This window comes from Chiloscyllium punctatum, chromosome 27 (assembly GCF_047496795.1).
Source record: "Chiloscyllium punctatum isolate Juve2018m chromosome 27, sChiPun1.3, whole genome shotgun sequence".
Lineage (NCBI taxonomy): Eukaryota > Metazoa > Chordata > Chondrichthyes > Orectolobiformes > Hemiscylliidae > Chiloscyllium > Chiloscyllium punctatum.
The window spans coordinates 22,256,418-22,279,654 of record NC_092765.1 but is presented as its reverse complement, the minus strand read 5'-3'; the positions used below and the strand labels follow the sequence as shown (position 1 = coordinate 22,279,654).

Genomic DNA, 23,237 nt, shown 5'->3' with positions numbered 1-23,237 from the left:
GCTTGTTCTCTTAATTCCGTACCCCCTCTCGCACACTGACCTCTCTTGTTCTCAGCCTCAAGTACTGTTGGAGCATGTTGAACAGAAGCTCAACCATTTTTGATGAGGCTTCCCACTTTCACACTGATTTAAATAACTTTTATTCATAAATACTGCTCCCACCTTTTCAGACAGCAAGTGCAGGTACCGATTAATTCTGTTATTTCTATTACCATCTTTGCAGATACTGGAAATCTGAAATGAGAATGAATAGGAAGGGTTTGGAGGGATATGGGCCAGCTGCTGGCAGGTGGGGCGAGATTGGGTTGGCATATCTGGTCGGCATGGACGGGTTGGACCAAAGGGTCCGTTTCCATGCTGTACATCTCTATGACTCTAGTCTTTAAATACTGGAAAGATTCAGCAAGTCTGGCAGCGTCAATAGGGTTAACATTTCAGGCGAATGACTTTCTGTTTGAACTGGATAATTCTATTCTGATGAAAAGTCATTTACTTGAATCATTGCCTCTGCCTCTCTTCCACCTCCCATGGATGCTGCTGGATATGCTGGGTATTTCTAGCATTTTCCATTACTATTCCTGCTTTCTTTGCTAATCTCAATGAAATCCTATCAAGCTTCAGCCATTATCTCTTGAGTCGTTTAATCATTCCAGCATTTCTCCTTATGTCTTTGCTCCACTCTTCTTTTCCCAGGCTTAATACTTGCTTCATTCTGTTCAATCCCAAACAGAATTTGTAACGTTAAGCTTGTTTCTCTAACCTGCTGACCATGTCCACCAGTCTTCGTTCTTTCTTTAATTAGTTTAATTGATTAGTTGATGCAGTCTTAGACCTGTTTTACTGGAGACGTTGTGTGTGTGTGTGTGTGGTCTACTGATACCCATGCATAAAGATGTCAGAGTATTGATAGAATGGCTTGGAGGACTTTGATTTTTGTTTTATTTGTTTGTGGAACATGGGTGAGGCCACAATTATTGTCAAACCTTGTACTGTGAGGTTGGTGATGACTTAAGTAGCAACACACTTGAGGAGGGGTAATATTCAGTGTCAGGCTGAAGTCACCTGTAGGCACCTTTTACCTGAGGTTCCACAAGACAGTAATTTAGAAACAAGAGCTAAGGTCAAACCAAGTTGGCGTGAATCATTTCTGTGTTCTCTTTTTCAGGATTAATTCCACAGCAAGATCCTCCCCAAAAATAAAATGCCTAGGAAACCTTTGGCACGGAATCTAACAGCCAGTACTTATTTTGTAAAAGGCTTGAACATACCTGAGTAGCCTAGGCATGCAAAACATTGTCTGGCCTCTTGCTTATCCTCGGTTTTCACTGATGCACCATTGGTGACTTTGCATTTAGCTGTCTTGATCCCAAATTCTAGAATTCTCTCTGTAAACCTCACTTCATTCCACCTCCCTTATGATGCCCTTGTGCATCTCGTTGTTTGACGAAGCTTTTTGCCACTTGCCCTAAAATCTCCTTAAGTCTTGATGAGTCAAACTTTCACCCAGTGCCTTAGAACATTTCACACAAGTGCAATACAAGTGCAAGTTGCATTAAAGGATGCGTCATACAAGTGCAATAACTGACTGACTGTCCTTTGTGTTTTGGTTGAAGGAATACAGTCAACTCCAGGCTATAATGGAAGAAAACAGAAGCTGTGAAGAAGGTTCAAGAAAAATGATTTGGAATGACAATCTCGAAGTTGCATACGATTGATAATTGCCTTCAAAGGAACTCGCCATGAAGTGAACTTTAAATAAATGTCCCTTTTCTTTGCATCAGTTATCAAGCAGGAACACTTTTATCAGCACCGTAACAAAATAAACTGTTGCAGCATTCTCAACAAATGCGAGCAGCGCAGGGCTTTGTTGTTTCCTAAAAGACGCAACGTTTAGCAAATGAATCCTGCCAAGCTCCAACGCAATAGTACTTGAAGGTCATGGATCCTGAGCCAAGTGGTGCCCACCAGAAAAGTACAGGAAGGGCTGAACAGAGCCCTTGCAGGACACCGGGCACAGGTGACATCTCTCCCTCCACTGTAAGGTCCACCATTGCCTACCAACCAAGCCAGCTCCATCCTCCAGGAAGCCTTGGTGGTGACGTTGTCCCTCCTCCTCCGTGTTTCTCAGCCCCGCTGCAGCTTCCCACAGGGGAGAGGGCTCACCCACTGACCCCAGGGCCCGAGCAGCCAAAACCCCACCCCTGCAGTTATTCCTTTGAGCAACCGCAGCCCGGGCCAGCCCAGCTCCGGCAGCAGCCCATGCCCCCAGTCTTCATGGCCCCAGTAAAGCCGGAGCTCGGTCTGGAGAGACGCTCCTGGCAGCTGTTTGACCCTCGAGGCCCCGTGGCATCGGGCTCTTACGTCCACGGTGGGCTTCCATCACACGGCGGGCACCTTCTCCCCTCCCATTGCCCCAAAGAGGACCCTGTCTACAGCCACCAGGTGCCCCTGAAGCAAGACGAGGCACCCAGGAAGGAGAGAAAGCCTCAGAAGCCCGGCAAGTACATCTGCCATTTTTGCGGGCGGCCCTGCGCCAAGCCCAGCGTCCTCCAGAAACACATCCGGTCCCACACGGGCGAGCGCCCTTACCCCTGCCACTCCTGCGGCTTCTCGTTCAAGACAAAGAGCAACTTGTACAAGCATCGCAAGTCCCACGCTCACAAGCTTAAAGCAGGGCTTGTCCCAGGAACCAAGGGGGAGATGTTGGCGGGGACCTCCACCCTGGAGATGGAGAAACTCAGCGGGGACGAGCCGGAGGAGCACACGGAGGGCGATGAAAGCACAGACTCAGAGGACGAGACCGCAGCAATGTCCGCCCACTCGCTCACCGACTTGCCCCCCAAACACAAGCACATTCCAAGCTCCAGCTCCCTCGGTGCCCAGGAACTGAGCCCCAGGCGTGCAAGCTTCACAGCAACTCAGCAGAACGAGACGCCATCGCTGGAAGAAGGCTCGCAGGTCTCCGAGACCTCCCTCGATCTTTCCTTCAGCCACAAGCCCGAAGACTCTCACACCATCAAGCAAAAACTGGCACTCCGGCTCAGTGAGAGGAGAAGGGCGCTGGCCGATGAACAGTCCCAGACCTTCCTGAGTCCTGGGAGCAAAGGGAGCACAGAGTCTGGTTATTTCTCTCGCTCGGAAAGCGCAGAGCTGCAAATCAGTCCTCCCCAGGCCAGCGCAAAGTCTTACGCTGAGATCATTCTCGGCAAGTATGGTCGGTACAGTCAGAAAACCTCCATGATAGCAGCAAGTGCCACCCAGAGGATGCAGCCCATGGCCTTGGAAGATAAGCCCAGTTCCCTTTCCTTTTCCCTGCCCAAGGCCCAGATGGAACAGAATGTTATTGAACACATCACCAAGCTCATTACCATCAACGAGGCGGTGGTGGATACCAGTCAAATCGACAGCGTCAAGCCTCGTAGAACCTCACTGTCCAGACGCGGTAGCATTGAGTCTCCAAAGCCAAGTACCTCCAGAGAATCCTTCCAGTTTGACCTGAAGTTGTTGGGCTCCGATCCCAGTAGACACCCATTCTCAGCAGCAGCGCGCCATGTCCACAGTGCCACTGAAACAGTGCCTCTGACCAGGAGCAATTCCATGCCTTCTGCAGGCAGTGCCTGTTTCCCGCCAACGTTCAAGGGAAGCTACTCCTTTGACGACAGGATGGCTGACCCTGGGCAGGTCTTCAGCCAGAGCCACGGGCTCGTCTCCCAGCACCGCATGCTGAAGAGGCAGAAGGCCATCGAGTTGCCTTCGGGCATGGAGTACCAGACAGGGGAAAGCGGCTTTTCAGCCAAAGAGATGCAGGCACCACCCGGCAGGTCGGGCGAGGAGCAGGAGCCTGTGGAGGGCGATCCCACCAAAAAGACCAAGAAGGGTTCACGGGTGAAGGGGCTGATGTACGAGTGTGACATCTGTGGGGCCCGCTACCGCAAACGGAACAACTACGAAACGCACAAGAAGTATTACTGCTCGGAACTGCAGGCCCCAAGGTCCCGGCCGTATCTCGCTCACATTCCTCGAGAGAGCCAACACGGAGCTCTACCTCACGACATGCAGCCACAGATGGTGCACTACAAGCTACGTCCATCGCTAGAGCTCACACCAGCGAGGAAGAGGAGGAAAGAGAAGAGCCTTGGGGATGACGAGGAGCCGCCGGGTGACTACAGCAGCCGATCAGCCCCTGTCATGGTGCCCAGTGTGCCATCCAGTGTCGGCACTGCTCCCCCCGGCTCGGCACCTCTGTCATCTCAGGCTGTTGGCAGCCCGTCAGGATTGGCCCACCCTGGAGCCAGGGGTGAGGCCACAGAGGCAGGCTTGGAGCTGGGCATCGGAGCTGGGCCCACGTCGACGGAAACTCAGGTCCTGGGTTCGGACAGCAGCAGCAAAAGGGCGACCGCAAAAGAGATCTCGGTGATCCAGCACACCAATGCTCTCAGCAGGCCGAGTTCTTTCGAGAAGTCCGAATCTCTTGAGCACCTCAGCAGCGTGAGCTCCCAAGAAAGCCTGTCAGTTGAGTATCCGTCACAGTCGGTGGGGGCAGAACCAAGTTGGCACTCTGTCCCTCAACATCCTCGCCATCACCATCACCACCACCACCATCCCTTACAAGCCCGTCTGGTCCGTCAACGCAAAATCCAAGTCCCTGAAATTCTTGTGACCGAAGAGCCGGATAAATCGGAGAGGGACAAGGAGGCGGCCGTGAAAGAGCCAGAGAGAGCCCCCGAGGAGTTCCAGTGGCCCCAGAGAAGTCAAACCCTCTCGCAGTTCCCGACAGAGAAACTGCCGCCCAAAAAGAAGAGGTTGCGCTTGGCCGAGATGTCGCAGTCTTCGGGAGAATCGAGCTTTGAGTCCGTCACGCTGGCGAGGAGCCCGAGTCAAGAGAGCAGTATCTCGCACGGTTCCAGCCACTCGGTATCGTTTGAAAGGGAAGAGTATTGCAAGCCAGGGGAAGCCTCCTCATTAAAGGAAGGGGTCGGGCCGCTGTCTGAGATCCATGCCAGGCCCCCGGGCTCTCACATGCTGACTGTGCCCGCTCATTACCATCACCAACGTGAAATGAGGCGGTCCTCGTCCGAACAAGCCTCCAGTGGGCAACCCCCTTCAGAAACACCTGAAATCCGCAGCAAGTCCTTCGATTATGGGAGCCTGTCCTCCGAGTCGACCTCCGGCCCAAAACTGGCCTCCCCTTTGAAAGAGCGGCGAAGGTGTTTCTTAGTGCGCCAGACCTCATTGAGTGGGTACGGCGAATCTGAGCAAGAGGCCAAATCCAGTTCAAAGCAAGATAAACCCGAACAAGCCCACGTTCCTGGCAAATCTTCTGTTCACGGGCTAAGTTCTCGTTATCATTCTCCCCCTCCCCCGCCATTGTCTCACTCCTGCCAGCCCAGCGTTTCCCAGCTGCCATCTGAGGCTGCCCAACTGTTTTACACCCAACCACCAACCGAGGCCTTCCAAGTATTTCAGCAGCCATTACCACAAGCAGGGCAGCAGCAGAAGCAATACCAGCAGCAGCAGCTCTCTCCCTTCCCAGCTCCACACCACCTTCAGCAGCAAGGGCAGATATCATCGCTGCTGCCATCGCTGGTGATGCCAGAGGTGCTTTCAACTCCTGTAGCCCTGCCTCACGTCCCCTATCCTCTGTTTGCATCACCGCAGCTGCCCGTTCGACAGGCCCAATTGCAGGCCTCCCAACAGCTGCTACAGCAGCCTGTCGAGTTGTCTGTTCATCCTGCGTCGCTGCTGCACAGACAGCGATTGGCTCCCTCATCCACTTCACAAGCTGCCTACCTGCCATTGCACTCGCAGCTTGCCTTTCAGCTGCAAGCAGAAACCGGCGGTCATTTCAGGGAGCAGAAACACCCGTCCCATCTGTCTCCCCCGGTCCGCGTTCCTTCTTGCTCACCACCTTTCCCTTCTCAGTCCGAGTACAGTTCAGCCGGCGCCGTCCACTCTTCAGCCATCTCCTCTCCAGGCACTGCGTCATTGTCAGCATCACAGCCCTCGGTCACTGAATTTCCTGAGCTCCTGCAGCCTGTGGTGTCACTTGTAGTGCCCGTCAGGGTCCAGACCCATATGCCAACCTATGGCAGTGCCATGTACACGACTCTGTCACAAATGTTGGTGACGCAGTCAGCAGAAAGTCCTTCTGCAGTGGTCATTTGCAGAGTGGAAGATTGCAAACCCAAAGGTACCCTTGTATGTACTGCAGCCATGCAGGGTCTAGGGCTCGATTTGTCACAGATGATTGCTAGCCATCATAGAGATCTGTTCCAATCGCCATACTTAAGAATACCATTTCCCATGACAGAAAGAAAGGGTTATATACCACTCACATCACCAACAGAAGGCATGTGTGGTACAGACAGTTACCAGACCACCATTGGGGGAAGCAAACGAATGTTGTCTCCAGCAGGTAGCTTAGAATTGACCATGGAGACCCAACAACAGAAACGTGTGAAGGAGGAAGAGATTGAAGAGGAAACTGAAGAGAGCACTGAACCAGTTAAACATTTAAGCATAATGCATTCAAGGGCAGAGGACGCTACAAGACGACAGAAACCTCAGCTGCCAAGACAACAACTGACTGAGTCAACGGCCTCATCGACACAAACCTCCCAAGAGTGGGACTCCAGTGCAAAGCAGACTCTGCCCCTCCCACAGTTCTCCCTTCAGTCACCCGGGACATCAGAGGTATACAAACCCTGGCCCGTACACCAATACGGAAATAAACCGCTTTTAGGGTCAGTGAAGAAGGAAGATACTCAGGAGCCTGTCCGAGAGAGAGCCCCAGTCCATGCCCAAGAGCTCCAGCAACCTCCCACCAGCACTTTACCTGAGCCACCCACCTGTCCCAGTCCTGCAAAGCCAAGCGCCTATCTGACAGATGTTAGTGACATCCAACAGGTCCTACACTTCCCGAGCCTCCATACAACGACTAATGTCAGTTGGTGCTACCTGAAGTACACCAAGCCAAATCCCGTGCAGCAAACTGACCGAAGATCTTCAGTGTATGCCAGTTGGTGTATCAGCCTGTACAATCCCAACCTACCCGGCATGTCGACCAAGCTAAGCCTTGCACTCCTGAAATCAAAGCAGAAAACCAGCAAGGAAATCTACACCATGGCTGCAGTTCCACGGAGAGAGGCAGGAAAACTAGTCCCATCGAACACCAGGAAACTCAGAGTTAGCGAGGTAAGGTTAACATGAGACACATCTTTGATGTTAACACTGTGTAGTAATAGGTCCATTAAGAGGAACAGATATAAATAGTCAGCAAACAGACAGATATAAGCCACATTATTTGGATGGGCTTTAAAAAGGAACCTAGATCTTTTGCAATTGGGACTTAATGTGAATTTTGTGGTTTTCTTTTCTTTTTCTCATAAAACCTCTGAACGTTGCTGATTTTGTTCTGACCCAAATAGTTACAAATTGTTTAAGCAACAGTTTGACAGGCACTCTTATAGAATCATACCTTGCAGACTATATCCCAAAAAAACACTATTACTGTCTTGGTTATGTCTTGTCCCACCAGGATGACAGGCCCAATAGAGAATAGACAGTCAGAAGGGAGTTGCCCCGAAAATCCTCAACATTGACTTTGGACCCCACAAAATCTCATTGCATCAGACCAAAAGTGGTTAAGGCAGCCTTCTGCTGATTTCCACATAACACAACCTCCCCCTCCCCTAGACTGATCAATCAATGTTCTTCCATGTTGAACATCATTTGCAGAAAGCACAGAGGGTGGAGAAGACATAGAATGTACTTTTAGTGGGAACTTTAATGACATTGTCTGAGTGACTCAACTGCATCACTATTGACTGAACTGGGTGAGTCTTAAATGACATAGCTGCTATACTGGGTGTGGCAGTATTCAAATAAACTAACAAGAAGGAGAAACATACTTGATGTCATCCTCACCAATCTCCCTGCTCTAGATGTATCTGTCCATGACTGTATTGACTGGAGTGACTATTACATAGTTTCATCTTCAATATGAGGCTACTTTTCAGTGTGATGCATGCCACTACCATTGCACTGACTTCAAACAGATCTACTCAGTTAAGACTGAGCACCCATGAAGCACTGTGGGCCATCAGCAAAATTCTACTCGTGCACAATCTGCAACTTCATGGTCTGATTATATCCCCTTAGACCATCAAGTTGGGTGATCAACCCTGGTTCAAAGAAAAATACAAGAGGTATTGCCAGGACCATCAAAAGGTCCAAAATGAAGATGTTTGCAGTTGATCACACAACATTCAGCACTATTCATGATTAATGATACCGAAACGGTTTGTGAGCAAATGCAACAAGACCTGGGCAATATTCAGGCTTAGGCTAAAAGTTCCAAGTAAAATTCATGCTACACAAGTACCAAACAATGACCATTTCCAAAGAAGAATCTAATTATTGCCACTTGCCTTTTCAATGGCATTTCCATCATTGAAACCCTCATTACCAATATCCTGAGAGCTACCATTGAGCACACTAGACTAACCATGTATATACAGTGGCCTCAGAAGCACATCAGAGACTGAGAATTCCGCAGTGAGTAATCAACCTCCTAAAAGCGGTTTACCATTGACTTCTCAAAAGCAGCCAGAGATGGGCAATAAATGCTGATGCATCCAACAAAGTTCAGAAATGAATTCTTTTGAATAAAAGCTCCATAACCTCACCACAAATTCCACCCTTTTTTTCTGGCCACTGATTCAGTCATAAGTTGGTTTTTCCACAACCTCAAAGTCAATGCACCCAATGCATACTGGAGCATTGGTTAATGCATATATTTAGTTTTCAGTGACTGGGTGTTCAGTACTGAACACTCAATGCAGTAAGCGAGGGCTGACCAATGCATTTAATTTAACTTCTGGTGACTGGCATTCCACTATTTTGACTACGATTTACCAAACATTTGCTATTTTTTCTTTCATGGGATGGGGGCATTGCTGATGAGAGCAATGTTTGTTCTCCATTTGTATTGTCCTTGAATCAAGTGGCTCATTGGACAATCCAGGGGACAGTGAAGAGTCAGTCACAATGCTATGAATCTTGATTCACATGTAAGCCAGTAGGTTGCCTTCTCTCAAGGACATTAGTGAAGGAGTTAGGTTTTTTACAACAACCGGTGATGGTTTCATGATCATCATTAGTGAGACCTGTGTTCAATTCTTTTTTTTACGCTCCGTCAGTTGGATTTGAACCTTAAGAATTAGCCTGGGCCTTTGATTTACTGGTTCAGTGACATTACCACTACAACACCGTCTCTGTAACAACCAGTTTAGACATTAACGGTTATAAGGCTGCAATTACTCCCAGACCTCTCTTGTGTGGTGATAGCAAACATATTACCCACAATTGTACTAATTATGCAATTCGAATCTTCCTGCACAGATCCATACACCTACCCCACTTCCTGGTGATGGGAGAAAAGAAGTCTGCAAATTAGAGAAGGAAGAAGAAAGGAGGGAGAAACATGAAGATGAAACCTCAACACCCAAGAGACTGGAACAAACTAGAATTAAGATTTTTGAAGGAGGGTAAGAGCAGTATTCTAACATGTCTACAATATTGTTCTGAAGTGTCCTTTTCTGTTGAGGTAGTTTGCCTGGGGAATTTAACACTTTAGTGACAAGTATTATTAGAATGGTAAAAACGCTTTGAGGTGAATCTTCTCTTCCCCACCCCACCACTATTGAGTCAAAGAAGATACAAATATTTAAGCAATTATTTTATTTGACACAAAACTTGAGATACTTGCACTGCAACTTGGCATTGAAGGTGCTTAAAGTAAGAGAGGTAATCACCAATGTTTCTGGAGTTAAGATGAATTGACGGACACAGTGAAACATGGGTTAAATACCTTCTGTTCATATTTTTGATATTATTAATGGACACTAGTATTAGAATAGCATAAAAAAACACAGAAGCTGCATTTAAAGACTGGATGTTTATCATTCTTGCTGAGCGCATGTTTAAAATGAGGCATTTGCAAATAGTTCTCATGTTGGCATCATTCATCTCATCCCATATCCAGTTTTTAAACAAGCATTTGTGGTCCTGGTTGCAGGTTGCTCATGATCAGTGCAATTAATTAATATTGTTATCCTGAAACAGTGAGCAAATTCCCATATTCCACTTGATCAGATCGAGAAACCCTCTCGGCTTAAAAGACATACAATTCCAAAAATATATCTATAAATTCATAAAATTTAAACCAGACACCAAAGGCCTAATATTTAGGTACTAATTATGCAATTCGAATCTTCCTGCACAGATCCATATACCTACCCCGCTTCCTGGTGATGGGAGAAAAGTAGTCTGCAAAATACAAAACTTCCATTTGTTTCACAAACATTTTTATTTGTTCATTGGATTTGGGCATCACTGGGTAGACTAGCATTTATTGCCAATCATGAATTACCCAAGGGTGATGGCCATCCGCCTTCTTGAATCACTAAGTCCATGAAATATATATGCACCTGCCATGCTATTATGGAAAGAACTCCTGTCAATGAAGGGGCAGTGATATGGTTCCAAATCAAGACAGTATGTTCTAGATAGTACCTTGTATGTGAAAGTGAGGACTACAGATGCTGGAGATCAGAGGCTAGATTAGAGCGATGCTGGAAAAGCACAGCAGATCTCTTTGTGTGTGCCATAGTTCAGTATTCTTCTTAGTCTCGTGTACATTCAGTTTCAGTTTCAGCCAGACAATTAAAGGTGGAGGATATTTGAGGTAGTACAGTACTGGCTAACTTCAATCACTGGTAGTCTCCCACAATATTTCACCCCTGTTTAGCTGTGCAGTCACCCAACAGCATTGAACAAATTTTACAAACTGTCTACACTTACAAGGAATTCCTGATGAAGGGCTTTTGCCCGAAACGTTGATTTTCCTGCTCCTCAGATGGTGCCTGACCTGCTGTGCTTTTCCAGCACCACTCTAATCTAGACCCCAGTATGTTGCATATGGTGGTGTTCTTATGCATCTGCTTGAGATCTGGAAGTGTAATTGAAGAAATTATGGTATGTTGTTTTGACATGTGTGGATGGTAGATATACTTTCGGATTCCATCTTCTTGTCTACTTGAGATGGAATAAAAGTCATTGGTTCTTGAGTGATGTAGGTGTGGAGCATCGAGTGTTTGAGAGGAGCTAATTGTACACTTATTGGGTAAGAGATTTATTGATGCTTGTACTGACCCCGACCACTAATGGGAAGTCATTGAACATGTCGCAGGACTGCACTCAGATTCTGAGGGTCCGGAACCACAGCATCGAGTGTCACAATCTTCTACTCCCATTGTCAGCTGAGAATTTGTTTAAGGGTCTTTGGACTCTTGTCAGTTGATAATTCTCCTCTATACTTCCCAGACCAGACGCTGCAATGCATTGTAAGAAATTCATGCAGCCTTCTCTTTGTATGTGCCGTAGTTCAGTTTTCTTCTTAGTCTCGTGTGCATCCAGTTTCAGCCAGGCAATAGTAGGCAGAGGATATCTTTAGGTAGTACAGTACTGGCTAACTTCAGTCACTGGTAGTCTCCCACAATATTTCACCCCTGTTTAACTGTGCAGTCACCCAACAGCATTGAACAAATTTTACAAACTGTCTACATTTACAAGGGAAGCAATGTACTTGTGTTAATTGTGCATTGTAATCTCTGCACCTGTTTTCACATTTTAAGCAAATTTTGTGGTCTGCAGATTTCTTTGGCAGTTTAGAACTTGAACCTGCCGGCGAGTCTTTGGGAGGGAACCCTGCAACTTAACATTTGCCATTTCTGTTCAAGAGGCCTGGCCTAATAACTGTATAAGCTGCCACAATGGAAGCGCAGGGGAAAAGTGGCAGTTAACTTGAGTGGCATTTATTCCAGTGCAGCTTTGAGAAAGCCGCAAGAACCTTTGCGTTGTAATGTGATTGGGTCAGGAATCCAAATCGCAAACTCCCTGGAAATGCCCTGGGGCAGTCTTCGGGAACAATCATCCTTCAATATCCTATGAAACCAACTTTAGCAGAGTGACTTGATCAAATGAGATGAGTTGATGCAAAAATCCTCCTAGTGACTCTAACTAATTTGACAATTCACAACTTGTTAAAATGTAATAATTTACTCATTTGGCCTTTTTTGATCTCCAGTTCACTACTTCTTTCAACTTGTTACTTCTATCTCCTGAACACTCGCTGTGAGCTGGAAGCACTGTAACACAGAGCTCAGAGATGGAAGGAAGCAGTGAGTTGTTTGCAGGAAAGGCAAGTGCTGAGTGATAGCTTCAGACTTCAGAAGCCGATCTGAGTGAACTGTGGCTGTTAAGTCCACCTGAGTAATCATCTCCGGCTTGGCTCTCATCTGTAAATTTCCTGTCTTTGAGGAATTTGCTAGTACTTTACCTCTGGGCTAAAGTGGCAACAAACCACATTTAACCATCATGGTGTGCATAGCTGTAATATTGAAGTGCGTGGTACTTGATGGATTGTTATGTGATTGGATAGGCATTCATCTTAAAGGGAACACTACCCCATAGTTAATGATAGAAGAGAAAGGTATGGTAAAATGACAAAGTCAATCATTTCAGCTGGAACTTGCCATTTAGAAGCAGTTAGAACAGTCCTAGAATTCAGAGATCACTACAATTGATCTATTTCAAGTGAAGTCAAAAGAACAAATAAGCAATTAAACTTTAAGTTACTTTGAACCTGGATTAGTGGTGAGCAACATTGCAAGAGGACAGTAAGTATATTATAATAAAGACTAAACTAAAACAAATAACTATGGTTGCTGGAAATCTGAAACAAAAACAGAAATTGCTGGAGGAACGCAGCAGGTCTGGTCACATCTGTGGAGAGAAAGCAGTCACTGGACTCAAAATGAAGACTCTGCTTTCTGTCCACAGATGCTGCCACACCTGCTGAGTTTCTACAGCAATTTCTTTTTGTTAAAGACCATAAGGCTGACTTGTGCAAACACCTATTCGTTGTACCTCTAGTCATATGTACTCCAGAAAAGTAGATGATCTAACTCCTCAAACAGGAAAAAAAAAAGCAAAGATCCTGAAAATCAGAAACAAAAATAGAAATTGCTGGAAAAAATTAGCAGGTCTGGCAGCATCTGTGGAGAGAAAGCAGAGTTGACAGAGTTGACAGTTGACAGTGACCCTTCTTCAGAGCTGATTAACTGTTTGTTTATTTCCTGTTCATGTAAGTTATTATTGAAGAGATAATCTTCACTGTGTTAGTATTTCATTAAGCACAGTCAGGCCAGTTTCTTTACATTCTCTGCACTTCTGTTTCACTAATTATTTAAACAACAGGGAGGATTCGAGATTGTCCAAATCTTTGGCTGGGTGAGAATTCCATTGAAAGCATATCACTCAGACAATTGCTCTGTCAGTGCGATGCTATGGACATGGTCCTTGATTTTGAGCTTTTCATGAAATGTCAACTGATTAGTCGTGTGCGTCTTTGTGTGTGTATATGTACGTGGCTGTGTGCATATACATACGTGTAAGTATTAGGCCCACACATCTTCCACTGAAGACGTCACTATTTGGAAGATGCACATGACCTTTAAAGGTCAAGTTGCTAATGATAGATCAGAAGGATTTGCTTGAATGTCAGCAATGATTCTGTGTTCTATGTCAAACGTTCATTTGGATTTTAAGGATCTTGGACACTTCTGTCACCAAATGAGATTGCAGTATTCACTTTAAAGTATCATAGCATGATTACTGGCTAGAAAGCTGAATTTCCTAGTGTTTAAAGTAATGAGTGCGTCCACAAAGGTAACATTAGATGAACTGATGATTTGCCCAATGAAGTGTAACATTGGTTGGCTGCAATGACAATTGGCACGGATTTGAACTGCTGCCCCTGTGGGCTACTGTTAAATTGATAACTGATTTATTTGCATGAATTAATGTGCTTAAAATATTGACAGGATTTCATCCATTTACTGTTTGTATCACTCAGCAGCCAGATTAGTATAACCTCGACAGTTGCTCCAGTGTCAGTTGGAGGATGTACTCACTGAAATTGCAGTCTTTTTGGTGATACAGGAAACTAAGTTTGAGGCCAGATGCCAAGTCGAAGGTTTTCAAAAAAATCCTGAGGAAAATGTATTTGTCTCTACTTTTAGCAGTAAATCAAATAATCTTATTAGTGCTTGTCATGGAGTTTTTACAGCACAGAAAATGGCCTTCAGGCCATCACGTCTGTGCCATTGATCAAACATCCATCTGCTATTGTCTCATGTTTCCGCACTTGGTCCATAGCCTTGTATGCAATTGGTATTTCAAGAGTTCATCTAAATAGTTCCTCAATGTCCTGGGGTCCCTGTGTCCACCACCCTTTCCAGGCCGTGAGTGTCAGTTACCCGCAGCTCTCGGAGTGAAGAATCCTTTTCTCAAATCCCTCCTAAATCTCCTGCAACAGGGTGGCTCTGTGTTTGGAACTGCTGCCTCGCAGTGCCAGGGGACCAGGTTTGATTCCACCTCGAATGACTGTGTGGAGTTTGCACGTTCTCCCCCATGGGTCTGCGTGGCTTTTCTATGGGTGGTCTGGTTTCCACCTGCAGTGCAAAGCTGCACAGACCAGGTGGATTAGCCATGGGAAATGCAGGGTTACAGGGATAGGGTTGGAGGGTGTGGGTGGGAGGTACAAGGGGAATGGCGGGGGGGGGGCGGGGGGAGGTGGGTGGCATGGATCTGGGAGGAATGCACTGCAGAAGGTCAGTGTGGACTCAGTCGGCTGGATTACCTGCTTCCATCCTGTCTGGATTCTATGAGAAAGGGTCTATTTTGGAACTATAGGTCCATATCCCTGTTTAGTCTTTACATGTGTTGCCTCTTATATAACTTAACGTCACCTGGTCATTGCAATCTTCAATTCCTTTCTCCCTCATGCACTTATATAACTTTTGCTTAAATCTATAGCACAATAACGTAGAACAATACAGCACAGAACAGACCCTTCGGCCCTCGATGTTATGCCAACCTGTGTACTAATCTAAGCCCATCCCCCTACACTATCCCATCATCATCCATGTGCTTATCCAAGGATTGTTTAAATCTCCCTAATGTGGCTGAGTTAACTACATTGGCAGGCAGGGCATTCTACACCCTTACCACTCTCTGAGTAAAGAACCTGCCTCTGATATCTGTCTTAAATCTATCACTCCTCAATTTGCAGCTATGCCCCCTCGCACAAGCTGATGTCATCATCCTAGGAAAAAGAATTTCACTGTCTATCTTATCTAATGCTCTGATCATCTTGTATGTCTCTATCAAATGTCCTCTTAGCCTTCTTGTTTCCAATGAGAAAGACCCAAATGTCTCAGCATTTCCTCATAAGATCTTCCTTCCAGACCAGGCAACATCCTGGTAAATCTCCTCTGCACCTTTTCCAACGCTTCCAAATCCTTCCTGTAATGGGGCAACCAGAGCTGTGCTCCATTCCAAGTGAGGCCCCACTAGCATTTTGTATAGTTGCAGCATGACACTACAGCCCTGGAACTCAATCCCTCTACCAATAAAACCTAACACACCGTGTGCCTTCTTAACATCACTATCAACCTGGGCGGCAACTTTCGGAGATCCATGTACATGGACTCCAAGATCCCTCTGCACATCCACAGACCAAGAATTTTCCATTGACCCAGTATTCTGCCTTCCTGTTATCTTTCCCAAAGTGAATCACCTTACATTTAGCTGCATTGAACTCCATTTGCCACCTCTCAGCCCAGTTCTGCAGTTTATCCAAGTCCCCCTGCAACCTGTAACGTTCTTCTACACTGTCCACTACTCCACTAACTTTAGTGTCATCTATAAACTTACTATCCACCTATCCACCTCAGTTATTTATAAAAATGACAAACAGCAGTGGTCCCAATACAGATCCCTGTGGCACACCACTAGTAACCAGACTCCAGGTTGAATATTTTCCATCAACCACCACGCACTGCCTTCTTTCAGAAAGCCAGTTTCTAATCCAAACTGCTAAATCAACCTCAATACCATGTCTCTGCATTTCCTCCCTCGGCTTACCATGTGGAATCCTTTCAAAGGCTTTACTGAAGTCCATATACACCACGTCAACAGCCCTACCCTCATCCACATGCTTGGTCACCTCCTCAAAAAACTCAGTGAAGTTTGTGAGGCATGACCTGCCCTTGATGAAACCATGTTGACTATCTGCAATCAAATTGTTGCTTGCTAGATGATTGTAAATTCTATCTCTTATAATCCTTTCCAAAACTATTTATGCTTTTCATGAATAGGAAGGATTTAGAGTGATATGGGTCAAGTGCTGGCAAATGGGACTAGATTAATTTGGGATATGTGGTCAGCATGGACAAGTTGGGGCAAAGGGTCCGTTTCCGTGCTGTGGATCTCCATGACTCTATGACCTCCACTGTGTGAGGTAGCAAATTGCACATTCTTACCAGTCTCTATCTTTTTGTATTCTTCAGAATAGCAAAACTTCTCCTGTTTTCCTTATTGAATTGATTATTGACTTTATTAATTTTATGGCCACCTGTTTTGGTCTCTCTCTCAACTGGAAATATCATCAAAAACAAGTTCAGGCCCACAGAGTTTTAAGATTAGATTTAAAATGAGTAGTTTGTAAGGGAGTTTGTCAGGCACCCAGGTGGTGTGGTGCTTTGATCACTTCCTGACTCGGAAACTGAAGTTGTGTGTTTGGACTGCTCTGAGCAAGCAAGGTATGTCATCAAAGCAGGGAAATCTACCCACAAACAGTGACGGGACTTTTGGCAAAACCACACTGTAGTAGAGGGAAACACAACATTATGAAGGGAAATTCTGAAAGTGTTTGTGTTTCACTTTTTTCCTGTTTGGCTAGCGACAGGAACGCGCTGTCGGGTTAGCAAGTCCTTATTTAATACCATTTCTCCTGGGGGTTCTGCTGGTTGTAAAAGCTCTTCCTGCTCCAGGATGGGATCAGCAGATAATTAAAATTGATTAATGGGTGAACCCGCAGCTTGATATCCCACCATGCAAATGGGCAGATCACAGAATTGGCTCTGTCTTGCCGTCTCCAACCCTTGTTCCCATGAAGCAAGAAGTGGTCAGAAAGCAAAGATCACTTCATCTAATCCATTGTTGTGTTCACTTCTAAGAACCATGAAATGTTTTCATAAGTGGCCAGCTTCACAGCTCCATTTTCTGTTTGTCAACTTTTGTGCACCGCTTTATCTTCAAGTGCATTGTAGACATACGCTTCCTGAAAGCACATTTGAGCCAGTGGCTGAGGAGTGGCAGATGTAGTTTAATTTAGATAAATGTAAGATGCTACGTTTTGGGAAAGCAAATCTTAGCAGGACTTATACACCTTAATGGTAAGGTCCTATGGAGTGTTGCTGAACAAACAGACCTTGGAATGGAGGTTCATAGCTCCTTGAAAGTGGAGTCGCAGGTAGATAGGATAGTGAAGAAGGTGTTTGGTGTGATTTCCTTTATTGGTCAGACTATTGAGTACAGGAGTTGGGAGGTCATGTTGCAGCTGTACAGGACATTGGTTATGCCACTTTTGGAATATTACTTGCAATTCTGGTCTCCTTCCTATTGGAAGGATGTTGTGAAACTTGAAAGGGTTCAGAAAAGATTTACAAGGATGTTGCCAGGGTTGGAGGATCTGAGCTACAGGGAGAGGCTGAATAGGCTGGGGCTGTTTTCTCTGGAGTGTTGGAGGCTGAGGAATGACCTTATAGAGGTTTTATAAAATCATGAGAGGCATGGATAGGAGAAATAGACAAAGTCTTTTCCCTGGGGTGGGGGAGTCCAGAACTGGAGGACATAGGTTTAGCGTGAGAGGGGCAAGATATAAAAGAGACCTAAGGGGCAACTTTTTCATGCAGAGGGTGGTACGTGTGTGGAATGGGCTGCCAGAGGAAGTGGTGGAGGCTGGTACAATTGCAATATTTAAAAGGCATCTGGATGGGTATATGAACAGGAAGGGTTTGGAGGGATATGGGCCGGGTGCTAGATGAGACTAGATTGTGTTGGGATATCTGGTCGGCATGGACAGGTTGGACCATGTTGTACATCTCTATGACTAGTTGCCATTGTTGCCTAACTTGCCCTCAGTACATGCAACAGGAGAGCACTGCACTGAAACCTGAGCAGTTGGCACCTAGATTGCCAGTCTGGCTGTGAATCTTTGTCAGTGTGAGTCTGGTACTGTTCAGTAATATGGAGGAGCTGGAGGCATATGTGTGGGCACCCGGTAAAAATCAGTAATATGCTCAGAATGAGTGCAGCCAGGACTGGGTTCTGGATTGACGGACCCTCGCATTGTAACATCAGCATATGTGCTTCCTGCAGCTGTGCATGGAAGCAGTTTATCAAAGTCCCCTGCTGAAGCAATGTGTTAGCACTTCCAATTGCAAAACCACGAGGTTGCTTAGTGCTGTGGCTTTCCCGAGCCTCACTGCTCACTATTGAAGACAACCTTATAGTGTAAAGTGGGCATCTAATGCCAAGGGCTGTTTGAGTTGTGCCAAAGCCAGTTGGAACACCTCCAGCTAGTTCTAGCCCATTGTAGTGACGCATTCTGAACTAATAGCAACTGACTAACGTGTGATTAGATGTGGTTCTGATGCTCTGCTGTTGCTTGCTGCGCTTTTACTTTACTTTGCAGTTTACTAATTCTTAACGTGGTTTCAAACCTGTGACTAAATTAATCTGTGCCCTTTAGCTTAGTTCTAATAGTCACTCTTATTTTCTAATGCGCTGTTAGTGAGAAGCAGAAGCAATGCTTTCTAAAATGAATGTGTCTACAGTCGGCTGCTGCACTCACAAGCAGTTTTTTTTAACCTGTTAATTCCCCTGGGGATTGAAATGAAGTCAGTGCTGAGGCAATGGGGCTGTCCACTGAGGTAAACTCTCTCTAACCAACTCCCAAGTTAGAGCTAGAGACGTAACTGGTCAGCTGATTTACTGTTTCAAAGTCAAAAGGCTGTGATGGCAAAGTCCCACGCTAGGGACTTGAGCTCAAAAATCAAGGATAACCCTCCAGTTTAGTACTTAAGGTGTTTGGCAGTGTAGGAGATGCCTTCTTCGAGATAAGACTTTCAACCAAAGTCCCTTTTGAGGGTGCAAGCAGAACATTAACACCTGGGTAAGCTGTGGGCCACAAGACTGTAGGCATAAATTCGAAGTAATCACTTAAAAATAATAGATTATCTGGTCATTCTCTCAATGTTGTTTTTTCGAAGCTAGCTGTGTGTGCAAAACAACTGCCAAAGTTTCTCCATTTTCACTTTTGAAAGTTTTTAATGGCTGTAAATCACTTTTGGAGGTTATGTGATCATAAAGGCGCTATATAAATGCGAGTCTTTCTTTGTCAGGAGTTAGGAAGGCTGACAGAAAATGGGAGGAAACCCATTTCTCACCCCTTGACTACTTAAGTAGTATCTCTAACACCAAGAGCAAAATACTACAGAGGCTGGAAATCTTAATTAAAGAGGGAAAACATTGGAAATATTCAGCAGGTCTGGAAACATCTGGGAAGAGTAAAAGACTTAACCTTTCAGGTCTGTGAAGTTCATCAGAACGGTTCCACCATTAACTTTAACTGTATTCATTTCTGCACAGATGCTGCTTGAAATGCTTATTTTTTTCAGCATTTTGTTTTTGTTAGTATTTTTAAGCATTCATAAGAAAATATTTGTCACTCTGCATTTCCTTAGCCATTAATAAGGTAGTGAATATATAGTAAAGAGGGCTCTTGTGTGGCATTGGTAGAGTCATTAACTCTGAGCCTGGAGGCACAGGTTCAAGTCCTACCTGCTCCAGAGGTGTATCATAAATAGACAGGCAGGAGGCTAGAAGAACACAGCAGACCAGGCAGCATCAGGAGGTGGACAAGTCAATGTCTTTCGGGTGTAACCCTTCTTCAGGATTCCAGAGGTGTATCATAACATCTCTCAAAAGGTTGATTAGAAAATATCTGCACTAGGTTTGCTTCCTTTGGCTATAGTTTTATGGGACATTTGCTGATGTTGCAAATGTCAGCAGATCTTAGATTGGGGAAGATGGAGCTGGAGTGAGAGCTGGATTTCCTTGTACCCCAATCCATGAAAGTCAGCAGACTGCTGAAGAAGGCACGTGGTCTGTTGGCTTTCAAAGTGAAAGGATTTGAGTAGCAGAGCAGGGATCTCTCGCTGCAATTGTACAGGGCCTTGGTGAGACCACACTTGGAGAATTATATGCAGTTTTGGTGTCCTTATCTGAGCTAGGTATGGAGGGAGTGCAACAAAAGTTTGGCAGACTGAGTGCTGGGATGGCAGGACTGACGTATGAAAGATCAGTTAGGACGATGTTCACTAGAATTTATAAGAATGAGAAGGGATCTCAAAGATGCCTAAAAACTTCTCTCAGGAATAGATAGTGTAAACACTAGAAGGATATTCCTGAGGACCAGGGGGTTCAGAACCTTGGGTCTGAATACAAGGTAATGCATCTAGGACTGAAATTAAGAGAAATTTCTTCACCCAGAAAGTGGTGAGCCTGTGGAATTCCGTTCCACAGAAATCAGTTGTGGCCAAACTTGAATGTTTTCAAGGAGTTAGATATAGTTCTTAATGTTAAAAGGTAAAAATGGAAACAAGGTCCTGAGTTGGATGATCAGCCATAATCATATTGAATGATGCAACAGACTTGAAAGGCTAACGGCCTAGTCCTGCTCCTATTTTCTATGTTTCTATGATACACCTGTGCTCCGCCTGTGATCAAGAGCAGCTTGTTTTGATTGTGGAGAGGTTCGGGTGCAATTTTACAGAATCACAGAATTGTTATGGCACAGAAAGATGCTGTTCAGCCCATCACGCCTACGTTGTTTCTGTTACCTAGTGCCAACCTCCTGCCTTTTCCCAGTACCCCGCGCACATTTTTATCCATGCATTCATCCAATGCCCTCTTCAGTGCCTCAATTGAACTTGCCTCCACCATATCTCCAAGCAATGTATTTGCATACCCTCGCTGAATGGAAAAATGATCTTTTCTCACACCACTTTTACTTAATTTGCTCATCAATCAATATTTACTGTGGAAAAGGACATGGAAGATGTAGAATGTAGGGAAATAGATGGTGACATCTTGCAAAATGTCCAGATTACAGAGGAGGAAGTGCTGAATGTCTTGAAATGCATAAATCCCCAGGACCTGATCAGATGTACCCGAGAACTCTGTGGGAAGCTAGGGAAGTGATTACTGGGCCTCTTACAGAGATATTTGTATCATCAATAGTCACAGGTGAGGTGTCTGAAGACTAGAGGTTGGCTAATGTGGTGCCACTGTTTAAGAAGGGTGGTAAGGACAGGCCAGGTGGTAGGCAAGTTGTTGGAGGAAATCCTGTGGGACAGGATGTACACGTATTTGGAAAGGCAAGGACTGATTAGGAATAATCAATGTGGCTTTGTACATGGGAAATCATGTCTCACAAACTTGATTGAGTTTTTTGAAGAAGTAACAAAGAGGATTGATGAGGGAAGAATGGTGGACGTGATCTATATGGACTTCACTAAGGCGTTTGACAAGGTTCCCCATGGGAGACTGGTGAGCAAGGTTAGATCTCATGGAATACAGGGAGAACTAGCCATGTGAATATAGAACTGACTCAAAGGTAGAAGACAGAGGGTGGTGGTGGAGGGTTGTTTTTCAGACTGGAGGCCTGTGACCAGTGAAGTACCACAAGGTTTGGTGCTGGGTCCACTACTTTTCATCATTTTATATAAATGATTTGGATGTGAGCATAAGAGGTACAGTTAGTAAGTTTGCAGATGACACCAAAATTGGAGGTGTAGTGGACAGCGAAGGAGGTTATCTCAGATGACAACAGGATCTTGATCAGATGGGCCAATGGGCTGAGAAGTGGCAGATGGAGTTTAATTTAGATAAATGCGAGGTGCTGCATTTTGGGAAAGCAAATCTTAGCAGGACTTGTACACCTTAATGGGAAGGTCCTAGGGAGTGTTGCTGAACAAAGAGACCTTGAAGTGCAGGTTTATAATTCCTTGAAAGTGGAGTCACAGGTAGATAGGATAGTGAAGAAGGCATTTGATATGCTTTCATTTATTAGTCATAATATTGAGTACAGGCGTTGGAAGGTCATATTGCGGCTGTACAGAACATTGGTTAGGCCAATGTTGGAGTATTGCATGCAACTCTGGTCTCCTTCCTATCGGAAAGATGTTGTGAAACTTGAAAGGGTTCAGAAAAGATTTACAAGGATGTTTCCAGGATTGGAAGATTTGAGTTATAGGGAGAGATTGAATAGGCTCAGGCTGTTTTCCCTGGAGCATCGGAGGCTGAGGGGTGACCTTATAGAGGTTTACAAAATTACGAGGGACATGGATAGGATAAATAGCCAATGTCTTTTCCCTGGGGTTGGGGAGTCCAGAACTAGAGGGCATAGGTTTAGGGTCAGAGGGGAAAGATATAAAGGAGACCTAAGGGGCAACATTTTCATATTGAAGGTAGTACATGTATGGAATGAGCTGCCAGAGGAAATGGTGGAAGTTGTCCAATTGCAACATTTAAAAGGCATCTGGATGGATATATGAATAGGAGGGCTTTGGAGGGAGATGGGCTGGGTGCTGGCAGGTGGGACTAGAATGGGTTGGGATATCTGGTCGGCATGTACGAGTTGGACAGAAGGGTCTGTTTCTGTGCTGTACATCTCTATGACTCTGTGACTTTAGTTTGGTGTTCCTTCATTCTGTTTACTTTTATAAGCTTCTCCCTATCTACTTTATCCAGTATGTTCAGCGTTTTGAAAACCTCCACCAAATGTTCCCACAGCTACCTTCCGTCCAAGGAGAACAATCCCAGATTCTTCGAACTATCCTCATGACTGGAGTTTCTCATCCCTGGAATCGTTCTTGTGAACAATTGTTTTAAATGAATCTTTGAAGTGCCACCTGCTAACGTGGTACTATCCATCCCTCTGGATTAGAAGATCTGGGTTAAATTCTTACCTCAGGATGATTTTAAAGAATGTATAAGAACCAGTTTCCACCTTGGGTCGGGACACTGGTCACTAGTTGAGAAAAGGTAGTTTGCAATAAAATGACAAAAGAATCGGGGAGGCAGGTGAGAATTTAGTTTATGCAGTGAGTTATCATCTGGAATGGTTGACCTGAAAGGCTGGTGGAAGCAAATGCAGCATAAACTTTGAAAGAAATTTCTGTAAGTAGAATCCCTGCAGTGTG

The 23,237-nt window shown here is 45.3% G+C and overlaps 1 protein-coding gene across 12 annotated transcripts in view; it reads left to right on the top strand.

Annotated features, from left to right (window-relative positions):
- The window catches only part of LOC140453536 (transcription factor HIVEP3-like), a 412,504-nt gene that overhangs the window by 342,222 nt on the left and 47,045 nt on the right, over positions 1–23,237 (top strand). For all 12 annotated transcript variants that reach the window (XM_072548302.1, XM_072548305.1, XM_072548299.1 and 9 more), the window contains 2 exons: positions 1,614–7,194; positions 9,403–9,548. In XM_072548302.1, coding sequence (XP_072404403.1) covers positions 1,939–7,194; positions 9,403–9,548 — 5,402 coding nt within the window. In that variant the 5' untranslated portion in view covers positions 1,614–1,938. The remainder of the gene's footprint in view (positions 1–1,613; positions 7,195–9,402; positions 9,549–23,237) is intronic.